The 16959-nt window shown below is 34.5% G+C and overlaps 1 protein-coding gene across 3 annotated transcripts in view; it reads right to left on the bottom strand.

Moving 5' to 3' along the window:
* Positions 1-16959, bottom strand: part of ANGPT1 (angiopoietin 1) — a 264673-nt gene that overhangs the window by 68750 nt on the left and 178964 nt on the right. For 2 of the 3 annotated variants that reach the window (XM_036830972.1, XM_036830975.1), the window contains exon 4: positions 5376-5608. In XM_036830972.1, the coding sequence (XP_036686867.1) occupies positions 5376-5608 (233 nt within the window). The remainder of the gene's footprint in view (positions 1-5375; positions 5609-16959) is intronic. The other variant, XM_036830973.1, reaches the window with a different exon arrangement.

Here is a 16959-nt window from a genome sequence, read left to right as displayed (position 1 = left end):
TACACACTTTCAATGATTTCATTTGCTGCATGGCCTTACCAATTATCTCCTCTGAGGACACACCAATCTACATGCTCATCAGGATTTTACTACTGAACTCCCGACTCTCATTCCCCTACCTTCCAGAGCCTAACTGTCCCATAGTCACCTCAGTCCAATGCCTCAAACTAGATCTTCCCCCCAGAGCCTGTTTCTCTTCACATGTTGCTGATTTTAAGAAATATCATCAAAATTAGTCAACCCAGAAACTTGGAATTTATAATATATTTGAGTCTACTTCTAAATAAGTGGTTATTTCTTGTTGATTCTAATTCTTCTTTATTCACAAATTTCCCCTTCACTTGCCTTTCCATTTGCCCTTGTTTGATCCTGACCCCATTATTTCTCTCCCAGAAGATCCTTTTGAGAATCTGATGAAAACCACCTTCAATCTACCTTTTCTCCCTATCATAGTATGGTGGATAATGTACAGACTCAAGAACCAGACTCTATGGGTTCAAATCTCAGCTTGCTCACTTGCTAGTACTGTAATATTTGGGAGTTATTTACCTTCCCGTGCTTAATTTCATTGTCTGTCATATAAGGTTAATAATAGCACTTAGCTTATAGAGTTATCATAATTAAATGATATGCAAGGGGCTAAGAAGATTGGCTCATACTCTCTAAGTATTTGTTAATATTTTAATAATGGCAAAATAGCCACCTGGTCCCTCTGTTTCCAGGCTTGTCAACTTTCTGATGCATTGTTCCTACATTGTGACTGGGGTGATCTTTCTAAAATGATAAGGTCACCATTGTCCTTATATACTGACAATGACTCCTCACTGCTTTCAAGGAAAAAATTCAGCTTCTTTGATCTCCCTCTGTGGATCTTTCTAACCTCGTCTGCCCCTGCTCTCCTGCCTTTGATTATGAGAATTAGGTTATGCATTCAGGTGTACACCCCTCACACCCATTCTCATGACTCCTGGCAAATATACATGTTTATGCTCTCTAGAGTATCCTGTTTTCTTCATTTTGAATACTTAGCCACTGTCTCCCCATTAGAGCCATCCTGCCTACGTTCTAATCCTGGATCAACCTTTCCAGCTATGTAACCTTAGGAAAATACTCAAGCTGCCTGTGGAATTTATAAAATGGGGCTAACCATAGTAGTTCCCTCAAACTGCTATTGTGAGGACTAACTAAGTTAATACCCATAAAGCTTAAGCAATGCCTGCATCATAATAAGCATAATAAGCATCAAAAAAGCTTAAGCAATGCCTGCATCATAATAAGCATTCAACAAAAGCCTTGAGAAGACTCTGCAGATGCGGGATTCTGCCCTCATCCTTCTGCCTCTATCATGATTTTAACATTCCTCCTGTGTGTTTCACTAGTCCCCTGGCACCCTGGCCTCACCACTAGCAAACAATTACAGAATATAATTGTTTGCTTACCTATCTCTTTCCCCACCAAATTCTAGTTTTCTTGAAGCCACAGACAGTACATCTTTTCTCTCTTCTCAGTTGTCTGAACAGTATCTGGCATGTTATAGGAACTCAGCAAATCTTTGTTAAATAAAAATGGATGGATATCCTTACCCCCAGAAGAGAATCTGAAACAAAATAGTTGCTGTATAACTATTTTTTAAATGAATGATAAATTTATGAATCATATCTTGGTATAGCAGGAGTATGTTCCAAGTTGATTTGGACAGTAAGACAATCAGCCAATGTAATTTTATGATGGAGTCTAAATACTATTTTCTTTTTATTTATCTTTTCTTTCTTTTTTATGGTTTGTTAGTAATTAAATTCTTGATCACATAATGCAAAGTTTGTCTGGTGTATGCTCAAGGTACGTGATGATGCTTTAATTATCTCTGAACAGAGATGACTGCTGAATGTTGACAGTCACAATACCTGATTATCCTCCCCCAAAGAATTCCAAACCTTGTTTCCATGCCATTATCAATGTAAACTATTTAATTCCCACAATAACTGTGAATTGCCAAAAACATGAAGCAATCAGCTAAGCTTTGACACAATGATAACATTGAGAGCAGTATTTCTTTAGTGTTAATGTTTCTAAGAATAACTGCAACCAAGTTTTTGCAGACAAAGGTTAGAAAAAAATAAATGTGCTACCCAGAAGTATTACAAAATAGACGCAATTCAGTTTGTAATGACTATTTGCCTAAGGTACCACTATTGCCTGTTCAGAACAACAAGAGGAAGGTTTGTTGAACTATTTCAGAAAATGTGTTTATTAATTGTATTTAGATTAAATACATCTCATGACATTAGATGTTTTAGTAGGAAAAGTTCTGTGAAACTAAACAAAAATACTATGTGTTTTATACAAACCTCTTTTAATTCTTACTGCAAACTCATCAGGTATGTATTATGATTCCATTTTAGAGATTAGAAAACTAAAGCTAAAAAGAAGGGGCTTAGATGACTGTCAACAGTCAGAAACTCTACAGCCTTGTATTCAGACATTTTCTATGAAAGAAATTTTACTTATAGATAGCACATCATAAGTTTGCTTGTGTTTAGTTTAATCTTGTCACTTGGAGGAAAAGGAAGGAATTAATGTTTAATGAATCAACTGTGTCACATTCTTTTGTTTTTATATGCAGTATCTAATTTAATCCTCTCACTATCATTGTGAAGCAGATATAATTATCCTGACTTTTTATAAATGATGAGACAGCTTCATAAAGATTACATTAGTTGCCAATGACAGAAAAACCTCAATAGAAATTTTTCTCTTGCTTTGTAGTATTACATTCAGGCTGTCTCCATAAATGACTGACTGAGTCAAGTTAGAAAGAGAGGACCCTTAAGGTCAATTAAAATTTTTAGTCTTTTGGATTATGACACAGTTCATAATGTTTTTGGAAAATCTTTCAGAAGACTACTCTTTGCATTTTTGAAATATACATTTTAGAAAAGTGATGCATTTATTGTGATGTATTGATTTAGGTTTATTTGCATATATTTATATTTAAAAGTAGAACATTTATATATAATCTTTGATAAATAATAAATCTACTTGATAAACTTTTGGTCTTAAGTAGGGCGAGATTTTACTTATGTGTTTTAGAATTAGAATGAAATAAAAGTTCATTTTAGAAACTGATATTTAATCTAGTATTATGCAATTAGTCATTTAAGTTTTAAATTCACCATAACTGAAGACTATGGTGCCAGCGAAAATGAAGATATGCAAAGAAGTAAAATCTTTATGGAAAACTTAGTGAGAGACATTTCCCATTTTTGTGTCTCTTATGAGTTCTTAAATGACCAAATACTTAGTAGAATACTTAACTGTGGAATTAAAGAAAAAAAGATTAATAAGAAGCAAATAAAATCTATGGTTATAAGAGCATAGAATCCATTGGATAATAGGGCAATAGGCTTACATTCAGATTACAAATCCTATAGTTAAAGCAGGATTTATTTTAGAATTTTATCGTTAAAAAGAAAATAAATGTCTAGAGGTCTGAAGTATTAGACAATTTCTGTCTCACTCTGTAGTAGTAGTATTATTTTTTGGATATGCTATATCATAGAATAGACATAGTTACTTTTCTCAAACCCTGAGTGGATGCTATGGGTAGCATCTATCAGGAGTGCCATAATAATTGTTCAATAGATTACGTTTTTTGAACTGAACAGATGTTTGGTTCCCTGACACTGCACCCAAAGACCAAAACTAGCCAGGAATTTTAATTTTGAAGTCACCCTTCTGCCTCCAAAAGTTTAAAGACATATTTATTGGACAATACTTAGAAAAGAAGTGAAATTATGATAAGCAGGCAGACATATGAACTCTGTGAGAATCAACAGGGCTTGATATTTCTAACATCATAAAAAAAAGAATTACTCAACTCCATGTGCATTACGTCTCAGGAGTCTCAGGATGATAAGAAAAATATGTTTTCAATCTTTCCCCAAATGCATTCAGTTCAATATGAGAATAGATATGTCTCATATTAATACTTAATTTCTAAATACTCATGAGCTCTATTAAAATTCTCTGGCAAAATTCTACCATGCTTTCCTTTCAGTAGACTCTTAACTCAAAGTTTTGTCAGGCTCTGACTGATTAGCAGCTTTTTTCTTTCCCAATCACATTTCTGAGCACACCCAAATGGAGCTCTGGGAACTCACTGTTTAAAAAAATATTCTTTACAAAGTATATTAAGGGCTTGTTTAGACTATCTAAAGGAGATATAACTCAAGGTAATGGAGTGTAATAGAGAAATGTGAAATGTCTTTAAAGCAAGATCACTTAATATGGAGTTATCCTCTATATTCATATCTATTCACGAGAGTATGGAACTGAGTATTTTTTCAGATAGCTCAAGTCCACTATTAAATTAAAGAAGCCACCAATTATGTATATTGCATATGCACACTGAACAATTACATGAATGATCACATAAGCCACAACTTAATGACAACCATAATTTTCAGATGTAAGTGGTGTTCTCTTTCACTCATCACCATTTACCGTTCTGTGCTCACTCACAGAAAGGCTGATTAGCGAGCAGAACTACAGAAGATGACCTTAAGCTCCAAACTTTGAAGAGCTCTCCTGAGGCTCAGGTGAGGTTCTGCTTGAAGTGGACAAGTGCACACAGAGGCATTTATTCAATAATTGGTGGGTGGATGGATGGACAGATGAATGGATGTCTTCTAAAGAGACACAGGCCTGCAATATTTCCAATGATTAAATGGCTCCAGATATTCTAGTGATATTACAAATTTGTATTTCCACTGTCATGAAGACACCCCAGAATAAATTTGCCCATACGCCCGGTTAGGTCTTCTCCACACAGGACTGTGTAAATAATCTTAAAATAGACTTTTAGTGACAAATATTCTTTCTTCCTCATAATAGTTATTAAGAACTTCTATATCTCCTTTTCTCTGCAGGCAACTCTTCCCTCTCCTCCTTTGCAAAAAAAATAGTTTTAAAATGGGAACTCTCCTGAAACTCTCCTAAGCACTCTGAACTAATCTTTAATATTGGCCAATTTCTGTCCTGTATAGTTAAGTGTCTAACACCATGATACCAAATATTTATCCATGAAAATACAGTAGATTTTATCTAAGGCTAAAAGACCAGTAAAAAAAAGAAGAAATTAGAAAGTTCTTTTAGAAAGATGTTGTAAAGTCAATATTCAAGCTTATGAATACTCTCTCTGAAGTTAAAAACATGAGAAAATTGTCAGTGTAAACTTCGTGAAATGCTTCTAAGAATAAAGTTCTTTTGCTGCTTCTACACAGCAATTGAGGCAACTTAGAAAGTTATATTGAATATTTACTTGCTCCATATTAAATAAAACATTTACTATACCAAAGTAAGGAAGAAATTCTTACCACCTTCCTTAGTGCAGAGGTTGACAAGGTTATGCACTGTGTCCATCAGCTCCAGCTGCTGCTTCTGAAGGACACTGTTATTGGTGGTGGCTCTGTTCAGTTGTTTCTCCAGTTCCTGGATTATATATGTTTGACGAGTAACCAAGCCTTGAAGATTCTCTTTCTCTTCCTTTAAGGTGTCCAATTCTTCCTTGTGCTTTCCCTCCATTTCAAAGATTTTATGTTCTAATAAACTACAAGGAAGTGAAGATAAAATTTAGTTTTAAAAATGCTATAAAAAAAACTGTGATTCAATTAGTTCCTGAGTTTATTTAAAGTGAGAAACTTTAGTTAGGTATTTCACCATGGAAATATTTTTTAAGTGAGAGACTCAAAAAATATATATATGTGTAAATATAAATATTATATAAATATATTTATATATATATATATGTAAAACAGGAGTGACATATACAGCATGTGAAATGAAGAATTATTAGATCACTTATTGTTAGAGTAATGTTTATTTCCTGGAGTGTGTCTTATATCCAGGGTAGTTGACTTGGACCCTGTCTGCAGAAATTATAGTATAATTTTCATTAAAGAAATGGGTACACAGAGACTGCTCAGGCTAAGCCTAGTGTTACTTATAGAGAAGGATTTTTCTGATATATATCCAATCTAACGTCTTAAAGCAGAATAGACCAGAAAAGGTCAAGTCAGAAAAGAACAAGAAGAGTTATGTTCAGTTTTAAGTTTTTATGGAAATTGAATTGAAATACATACAACAAGCTAGGTGAAAGTAACCTAGTCACTTGAAATAATGAACTCAATAAATATTGGGAGGCTGGCACCAAAAAAAAAAAAAAAAAAAAGAAATGGGTACGATAAGAAATAGAAACAATAGTTCAGAAGAAAGTATGAACAAAACATAGATATTTACTTTGCTTCATTCATTTGGGATTCTCAAAACATTCACAGTGATTAAATTTCACAATAGTTCCGTGATGTCAAGGAAGAGCAAATTGATGCAGAAATCACAGGACCAGAAAGTAAGCTATCTAAAGTCACAATGAATTATATTTCTTGGGATTTTTGATACCTGGTCCTATATCATAACCACTAGCTTACTTTATCTCTCAATCTAAGCTTTAGGATAAGGCCTAAAGGCACTGCAAGTTCCAAATCACGAATACTTGGTTCCGAAAAGGAAGACCGTGTTAGGCTGGTGGCATGGTCTTACAAAAGGAGTTGGGAAGCTTTGCTCAGAGTGATGCAGTCTTCAACTGAGAGCCGTCCTTCTCTCAGAACTCTTCACAGGATACTCCCTTTGCTTATTACACATTAAAAATGATAGAGAATGCAGAAGCACTCTTGGATCCTAGCAACTGACTGGAAATAAAAAGCATTTACATTTTATAGAGTGTATAATATACTAGTATCCCTCAGAGAAAAGCCTTATTCAGTTTTCTCAGTTCCATTTTCAGAAGGTTCAACCAGTCCTTAGTTTACAAGGTGTTATTCAAATGCAACATACCAGACTGGGCACTTAATTTACCTTGGAGAAATATAGCACTGAATCATTCCTATAAGTTTTCAAAAAGGGGACACTAGGGAATGTTTTAAACTTAATACTTAAGTCATAAAATGTATAGTGATTTGGGGAAAATGTGACGGTTATTTATATTTTTTAAAGAGTTTTTTGGAAATGAAAAATTCAGGCAAGGAAGTCAGAGTAACATGAGAGTATCTCTAAAGGAGTAGGTATGATTCATTGTCTTATAGTGTTTTCTTCGGTGTCAATAACTTGCTGCTGGAAAAGTTAGTAGTTAAAAAACAAACAAAACTAAACAAAATAAAACCAAAAGCCTTTTTATTGGTTAAAAAGTCTACCCATCCACTGGTTTAAGTGATTAGTGTACTTGCTATGGATGTCAGAAGACGTTGTCTCTGTGCCTATTAATTTGTGGCCTCCATATCTGAGAAGTAACCACAACGGATGCCTTAGCTCTTTCTCAGTTTACTTTTTAATTATTTTTGCTTCTCTTCCTAGGGTAATGATCAGATGTTAAATGCCCATAAAATAGAGTCAGTTAACTTATGAGAATTTTTTCTTTTAAATTCACAAGAGTTATAGTATACTACCAAGAAACCTTAAAATTTAAGGTAAAGAGCAACATTTGGATGTATAGTCATAAAATACTGGATAAAAATTCTGAATTACCATTTTGTTCCTGAAATAAGATGAGCACTGTCCTTTCAGTCTTCCTAATTAGTAGGTAACATTCTGGCTTGGAAAATATCATGCTATAGTTATAATTCGCATTTATTAGTTGCTATGTGCCAACAGTGCTCTCAGCACTATGTAAAATATAAAATGACACTATTCCTACTCTAAGGATTCATTTTCAGAGAGAAATGAAATGAAAAAAATGAAAGAAGAAAAAAACCTCAAATGAAAAAAAGCAGCTATAAGAAACTTCTATTTCAGACATAACACTTTTTTTTGCATACGTGTTTGCCACTTTCTACTTTTGATGCATTCTTTGTTCAAGAAGACATATACTAAAAGATGGCTTCTATCTGAGATGTCAATAAAGGAGCTTTTTGTTTGTTTTGTTTTGATATCCAGGATATTTTGGAAAGAGATGAGAATGGAAAGTTGATCAAAGAAGTCCTGCTGCCAAAGGAAAAAATTCTCAACACTGGCTTGTGGAAGAAAAGGTCTGCATTTCCCAAGTAAAAGGAGTATACACTTAGCATGTTGGAAAGAATGTTAATTTTCATAATTCACCAAACAACCTTAATGCACCATGACTACCAATTATCAAACGATATCAACATAGCCTGTCATCTTAAAATAGATATTCATGTAAAATAAAGAAGGGACTGCTGAGGGAAGTAAGAAGCCTGCTGTGCATCAGACATCTCACTGGATTGGGAATGAAATATATTCATTAAAAATAATATGCATTAAAAACTATAAGCAAATTGGGAACATGTCACACTGTTTCCCAAATGGCAGGTCTTACCAGTTAATTATCTCTTCCAGTCATTTTCTCATCTTATTTCTTCACTTGGATTCTCTTTAATAACTTTTGTACTCTAGCAATTCTCTATTAACTTTATTTACTAGAGATACCCTTTATATTAATGACAACTTGTTAGACTTCTTCAGGCAAAACTGATACCTTTTTGATACCACTCATCACTCCCTTCCATCTTCTCTTCATATCTGGATTCCAAAAATACTGTCCTCTTTTCTTTGATACTTCTAATCCATTAGTTATTATCTACTTGGGAAGTCAGCCCTTCCTCACTATTTCCAAACTGGCTTGAATCCAAAACTCTTCTGCCAGAAAATATTCATATACCATCTCCACTTACCAATTACATTATTGTAATACACCATTTTAGTTGTGTAGCATTTTAAAACCCTTATCTCCTTTGATTCTTAAAGTAATATAGTGATACAGAGTGAGTAGATGTTATAAGCCCCAGTTTATAGGTAAGAATCTAAATGCCTTGTATAAAATTGTGTACATACTGTGTCATAACCAAAATAAAAAGCCATGTCTTCTAACTTAGACTAGAAATCTGCCCATGACAACCCAGTGCTATGAAAACTAGCTTTAGTGTCTCATCTCTTTGATTTAGTATAACATAATCTCTTATCTACTTCCACCCGCTTATATTTTGCCAAGAATCAAGGCATCAACTTAACATCTCTTTAGTATTTGCTGCTCTCCATCTGGTTATTTTTGGGAGCTTGTCTTTCACAATATTTCAACCTATCCATCTTTTCCACATATAAAAACAAAATTTCTTTGCCAAGCCATTTTTTTAAAAAATCTGAACTGAGATTTTCTTAAATATCACTCTGCCTGAACTCCTCTGCCATTAAATTTAATTTTCTTACTCAATATATTGATCATATCCCATTTTGTCCTGAGGCCTTTTATTGTTTCTCTTACATTTTCCCTATCCAGGTCAGCTGGGAGAGACCAGCTCACCTAGGCACGGAGACTCCTATATACAAAGGTTGATCTGAAGGACAACATGACAACTCCACTGTCCTAAATTCAACTGGCAAAGTAGTAATATTTTCTCTATGATGGCCTTCAGCAGCAAGTTTAGTTTAGGTTTAAATGCATAATCCAAAACCTGGATGTTGATCCCAAACTCCAGTGTACTGTTTTCTAGAGTGCATTCAGTGTATTTTTATTAGGCATTCCATTGTTGAGTTCTACTGTCAAGTTTTGGGGAACCCTAAATTAAATAAATAATTTTATTATGATGCATCCTTTAGGATTACTGTTCCATGGAACAACAATTTATGAAACTCTGCACCTAAATCTATTCAAACTGAACTTAAAATCCAAAGACAGAGTTTCTCACAGGATTCTCAATACTTCACATTTCTCATCTTTCTAGAAACACTTTGAGAAGAGACATGCATAGAATTTTGGCACTTAACTTCTAGTTTGAGGCAGAGGTGCACTTTAATGAAGAATAAAATAAACAAAATAATCTAGGCCTTTAACTTCAGTAAAAGGTTCTAATTGAGTATATATAAAGCCCTATGTGAAGTTTTTGGTTGACTTTTTCCCCTAATTTTCACAGTCTGCCTCCTCCAACATATCTTACTGGAAATATTTCAAATCATTGAACACATCCTGAAGCTTTCACAGAAAAAGCTCTCCCTTTCAAACTGTTTCCCACAATAGGGTTCTTAACATAGCAGCAACTGAATTCACAGGAGTGACAGTTGCCTAAGCTCTATGTGTATAAGTATAGCCCTCAAACAAGGAGGAAGATGTTAAAAATACAGAAACCTTCTTATTTTCATCTGTCTGAATCTCCTTACAGATGTTTCAATTTTTAAATTATTTTTAATCTGTATGGTGTCAACATGTGTTGCAAATACAGGTTTTAAAGAATGATCTTTTTCCCCCATTCAAACAAGGGCATATAGTAAGTTCAGGTTAAATTCATACTTGAAGTTTCTAACTTGAACACAGTAAATTTTCTCTCAAACTTCATATTTAATATGAAGTTAAATATTTCTGTAATTCAAATGTGGAACAGAAACATAGATCACTACAAATAAACATTGTCAAATAAATTTTTTAAAGTTTGAGGTAAATAAGAATAAGCTAAATATACTGTGGAAGCCAGAAACCAAGAAGAAAAAATACATATACACTTCATAACATAAAAACATAGTTCTGTAAAAAATAGGTTGAACAATAAATGACAAACTAGAGAAAATATTTACAACATATACGACAAAATTTTAACATCCATTAAAGAGCTTATATGAGGAAATTAAGATATTAGATAAACAATCTAATAGAAAAATGAGAAACATACATGAATAGGATAGTCACAGAAGAAGAATGCAAATGGTCAATAACCAGGAAAAGATGCACAATATAATCTCTCGGGTAGACAAGATTAATCAAATGGCTAGCAAGGTTTGGGGAAACTAGAAAGCCCATGCATACTTGGGAAGAATGTAAAATTTGCAGATAATTTGTTAATATCTTTGAAAATTTAAAATAATCACATAAAAGTTCCACTAAATTGTAAATTTTAGTGCATCTCTAGCAATGAATGAGGTATATGTGTATATAGTTACATGTGTAATATATCCATGATAAATTGTTATAAAGTACAAAACCCCAGCATCTTAAAAATAGTTACAATCTATACACATACACATATATGATTTAAATATGTACTTGTGCATATGTGTAATTGTATATGGGTGTGTAACTCTGTAAGCACACAGATAAACATGCACACTCCATATACACATGTATAATTAGTATATTCATTAAAAAGTCTGGAAGAATAGGCACCAAACTGCCCATCTGTTAATGATGATTCTCTGCAGGGGGTGGAGGAATACGGAATTTGGGACTTTGAATTTCAATTTATACACTTCTATAAAATTTAAAATTTAAATCAGTTAAGTTTGTGTTGATTTTTTTTATCAATCAGAGAGATGTGGTAAACAGTCATGAGTCTAGAATGGTCTGAGAAGATGTTGTCTAGAGATGAAAAAATTGGGCTGAATTAGTGAACCTCACAGTGTGGACTGATAACCTTGGCTGCCATGCAATGGGCTTTTGGGGATGCAGAATAGTGGTATAAAAGCCATCTGTATTTTATTTATGTTAAGAACAATGAATATGTTTACAATATTTAATGTAAACTATGTGATCTGTTTTCCATTAAAATATTTTTAAAATTGTGTGTGTTTCTGTGTACATAGATAAATGACATTTATTGGGATATTTGCCAGTTCATTTGCCAGTTCATCAGTCAACATTCAAAAAGCATTTAATACTCTATATACTATGTGTGGAGAACTGTGCCTGGGAGCATGAAGACAGAAATAAATAAAACACAGTCTCTGTGTTCCAGAAGGTCACAGCCCAGTAGTAGAGATACACACACACACACACACATTACAATGTGATGGGATAAGTGAAGTAATGGGAGGAAAAAACAAGGTAGAGTGTTATCACATAAGTTGTAATGAGCAAATCTATTTGGCAGAGTCAGAAAGTTTCTTGGAGGGGTAATATCTGCACTGAGTTTTGAAGGGACAGAAGTTTGTGAGTTCAATAAAGGACTACAAGGCATTCCAGACAAGGCAAACATCAAACATGTCTGAAAAAACATCGTCTTCAGTGATACTAACAACTAGTATGATTAAACACTTATTATGTGTTTCAAGCACTGCCCTCAGTGTTTTGTATGCAATAACTCAGTTAATCCTCACATCAACTCCATGTACAACTATTATCATCATCCCTGTGTTACAAATGAGAACACCAAAGCACAGAGAGTTTACACAACTTGCTCGATGTCACACAAATAATATGTGGCAGAGTTGTTTACAGCAGAATCAAGGCAAACACAGGCAGTCTGACCTTAGAGCTCCTGCTCTTAGCTGTTAAACCATACTTCTAAAATATAAGAAGACTTCTGAAAGTAAGGCTATAAAATTAGGATTATAATGATCACAGACCGTGTTCCATGCTAAAGAACTTGAACTTTCCTCAGTCCCTTACAGAGAATCAGAAGAGGGTTGGGCAGATGCTATCTAGAGATTTACAAGTTGTGCTGAACTAGTGTGTGTGGAGACCTAAAAAAATGGGAAAAATAATCTGACTTGAATTTTAGAAAGAATTTTAGCAGACTTTTGGATGATAGGTTTGAGAGACATGAGGTGTAAGCCATGCAAAGAGGTCACTGCAATGGCTAAGACAAAAATTAATGGGACTTTGACCTAAGACAGAGTCAGAGTAAATAGAAAGAAAAAGATAGATTGGAAAAACATTTAGAAGATGGAATTGATAACATAAACAGTGACTGATATGTTGTGATTTTACTTTAGTATTTTGTAAAGAACTTATCAAATGGAGGATAACTTTAATTAGAAAGACCGTGATTTAACTTTTCATTTATTTAGGCATATTAAGTATTAAAAATCAACACTTCACTATTCCATTACAAAAATTTGTTAGCAAGGTATAATTTAGTATCTTGAAATTATACATACTTCAATCACTTAAAATTAACTTAATAGCTTCCCATAACCTCTAGCTAGAAGATAGATGGAGCTTGTCAAATAAGTTCAGTGAATTCCCAAGGTAAAATAAATAGTTTATATTTCCTACTCTAGTATTAGGAGGAATAAATAATGATCTGTATAGGTGTAGGCCAAAAACAACTAGCCTATCCCTTTCTTCAGATTTGTATTTGATTATGCTAAGAGGATAACTTGACAACCTCATCAATTAATCCTGAGGCTGCATCATATTGGAGAAACATTTTTATAATAATTAAGACAGAGAATCATATGGACTTGAATGCTAATTTTGCCATACATCAGCTGTTTGGTCATGGGCAAGTTACCTGACCTCTTTGAACTTGAGTTTCTTTATATAAAATGAAAATAACAATAGATAGTTTGCAGGATTAGTTGGAGGATTAGCAGTAGTGTATGTAAAGCACCTGGCTCAGATGTTCACCTGCCTGATATTAGAAAACTAGGCAGATAATTTTGCTGAAACTATGTCAGAATGACCACCATTTGTGTAGTTTCACTTCACTCTAAACGGTCTAACTGAAGATTTCCCTAATCTTCATTCTGCATATTCAACACAAGTTTGATCAAGAAAGCCCAAGGGCTCCATCTTTGTACACATGGAGTGTTGATTTCTCTTCCTGTGTACCCTGGTGAGGCAGAAGAATTTCTTCTAGAATATTTTTTTCACCTGGCTATGCTCCAACCTTGGAAAAAGTTGGGGTTAAGTCACAGATGGACAGGTGCCTTGAAACCTAGTCAGCTGACCAAATCTTTACACCAGAAGATCCAGTTACATATTTAGTTCAGCTGAAGGAATTTGCATTATGACACCCTTCCCTGTCTACCTCTCTTTTCTATTTTTTTGAGCAGAAGTATACTGGAGGAATCCAATAAAAGTTGATAATTACATGTCTCACTTTGTCATACCAACCCTCTGTGTGAGGTAAATATTAATGCTTCCCCTTTTTTGAGTTCTTGGTTGTATAATTTCAATTATATGGGCCAGTTACTGATCTCTTACTTCTAAGTGCTATTTCCTTGAGGTAAGGAATGAAACCAAGTTTTGAGAGTAGGATAGCATCCAATAAAAAGAAATCCTAAAAAAAGCAAACTGGAAGCTTCTTGGAGTCACCCCCAACTAGATTGTTAGGAAAACAAACAGCAGAGCAAGTGTTGTTAATCCTATTCCTGCTTTGTGCCTTTGGCCCTTTAGGGGATAAAGAAGTGAACCTAATGAGGCCAAAATTCTGTTTTCAACCCTACAAGTGATGCATTTAATTTGTCAGGATGTAAATCAGCAGGACTTCTCAGCATGATTGTGTAGTATAATCCTGTCCATAAAATATTCCTCTGTGTTCTGCCAAAGAAGTGGTGCCAAAGAAGCAGTGGACCATCTGAAGGGCCAGTTCACTGACTTGGCAGCTAAGGCCCCATCATACTCAAAACTGGTAAGTCACACACCCAGACACAACCCCTAACATTCCCGGGGGAGGAAGCAAAGCGTAATTTAGATAATCCCCTTTGCAAAGTGTATTAGCTGATCCAAACCAGACCTGGCCGACAAATGGCATGTTGTTCTTACATTTCAGAGATGCCTCAATGTAGAAATAGCTTCTTGTTGCATTTGGAGGATTAAGATTCATTTAAGGAATAGGTATGGATGATCAATAAACTATTTTAAAATATATAAACAGCTTCATGCTTGACCTTCACCTTCTATCCACTTAAATGGTATGGGGGGCGGGCACGTTTCTTTGTTGATCTAGAAAGAGCTTGGCAGAGTTCCTCCAATTCCATTTCACATATGAAAATAAACCATAATAATAAACATAATAGGGAAAGTATGCTGTGTATCACAAATGGGTACTTCTGTCTTGTATAGAGAAAAACACTTTTTTTCTAAGTGGTTCGTGGAAGAATATGCCTGGTTTAAGAAGAGATGTCCCACCTACACTCCATTATACACATGGACCGTCAACAGGAAGACACAGATAACTACAGAGATATGGAAATGCCAGGAGATTCAGCACTTGGATAGAAAAATACCCCCCGGAACCACATGTGAGGTAATGTCATACTTGAGGGTCAAAAACTAAGGGGTACAGAGTAGGAGTAAAAGATGCATCTAAGTGTTTTTCAGCATGAGCACAGAAATGAATTTCAAGTTAAAACCTAAATCCCTTAATTCATTGTGAAATACCTATACTGCTAGGAAATGAAATTGTTATAATCTTGAAAAAAGTTATCATTATCAATAAATGGTGTGATCTGTATATATAAGAAAACCTGAATTTTCCTTAGAAATTAGAATTCAGTGAGGGAAAAATTCATCAGCAGAAGGCATGTATGTGCTTGGGATCAGGAGTCAGATTCCTCTGAGAGGCTTTGGCACATGGAGAAACCCTGCACACTTGACCTGCAGTGCAGCTCTTCTGAGAGCTCAAACTTTGACTCAGCTTTACGGATGGAACAGAGAGAACATTTTTTAAGCAGTTGCTGTTGAAAAAAGATTATTCTATGGTGAGAATTCCATAGAAGGAAATGATACCAGATGCCATATCAAGAATCATAATGGAAAGACAAAAGAATCCAACATGATCTGGAATTAGGGTAGGTAGGGTATATTTAGAAGAAGAGGAGGGGAAGAAGAAGAAAGAGGAGGAGGGAGAGTGGGGAAGGAGAAGAAGAAGAAAGAAAAGAGAGAAAGAATGAATATGAGCAGGAGGGAGGGAAAGAGAGAGACAGAGACAAGAAGAGATGGAGAGAGCAGAGTACAAGTGACACTTAAGAAAAGCATTTGTTTTTGTAGTTAAGGGTGAGCACTTTTAGGCCTCCCAGCTAAAGTGTCAGACATACACCAAAAGATAATACACATAGCAGTAGCAGGAGGATTGAAGAGTGTAAATTCATGCTGATGACTTTTTTAACAGAGAAATCATATGTGGCCACACACTTAGTGAGAGATGAATCACAACGACCCTAGGTTACACTTATAAAATGAAATATCATGTAGTTATTAAGAATTATACTAGAGGGATCTTTACTGATTAAAAAAGGTATCTATCTCCACAGAAAGCAGGCTGCAAAACAGTATGTATAGCATGACACAACTTTTTGAGAAAACATATTTATATTTTTTATACAGCAACATATGAAGCTCTCTCAATGTGATGGGATTATGGTTTTTAATTTTCTTGTGTACCTTCTCACTTTTCTACAATAAATGTGTGTTATTTATAGAATTATAAAAACAACCTAAGAATACGTTAAAATTGTCATTATTTTACTTCTTCATTCCTAGACAAAGCTTTCACAATAGCATCTTGAAACATGATTATAAATGGGGTTTGCTTTTAGCGACAAAGTTAAAGCATGGTAGGACCCTAAATCAAGGGATAGTTGCCATAAAGTATACCTGTTACATGTATGTGTCTGGTTACTGTGAAAATGCAGTGGGATAAATGGTACTTTTAAACAGGATTTTCAATTCCAGAACATTTCATCATGCAACCAGTTCAGAGTCAAGTCCTATCAAGTTTATTTATAGTTATTTAGTTATACAGTTTACCCCATGACATAGTACAAAGATAAACAAATGTAGGACTTAGAAATACAAGTCACAAAACATGGATTGACCCCTTTCAGACTCTAAACCAAAAGCCAGGTTTATCTTCTTCATGTAAAAGTTTAATTATAATCATTGTCATTAAGGCCTACACTTAGCATAAAGTTGGGAAATCCTTCTAGGTTGCAGACAGTACTGAGAGATCATGTGCTACAGTGGAAAGAGAAGGACTAGGAATAAAGAAGCCTGGATTACATTCCCAGTTGTGCCACCAGCAAGCTGTGTGACCTTGGATAGATCACTCACTTCCACTGAGTCTGTTCCCTCATCTGTAAAGTAAAAGGAGAACTAGCAGTTCATCTTAGGTGCCCTTCTGGTTTGGAATATGGTGGAAACTCTGGTTCCACTGAGACAATGGTATTTAATTAGTTTGT

The sequence above is a fragment of the Balaenoptera musculus genome, chromosome 17 (genome assembly GCF_009873245.2).
Source record: "Balaenoptera musculus isolate JJ_BM4_2016_0621 chromosome 17, mBalMus1.pri.v3, whole genome shotgun sequence".
Lineage (NCBI taxonomy): Eukaryota > Metazoa > Chordata > Mammalia > Artiodactyla > Balaenopteridae > Balaenoptera > Balaenoptera musculus.
Note: the sequence above shows the minus strand (reverse complement) of the source record. Positions and strands in the feature narration are given on the sequence as shown.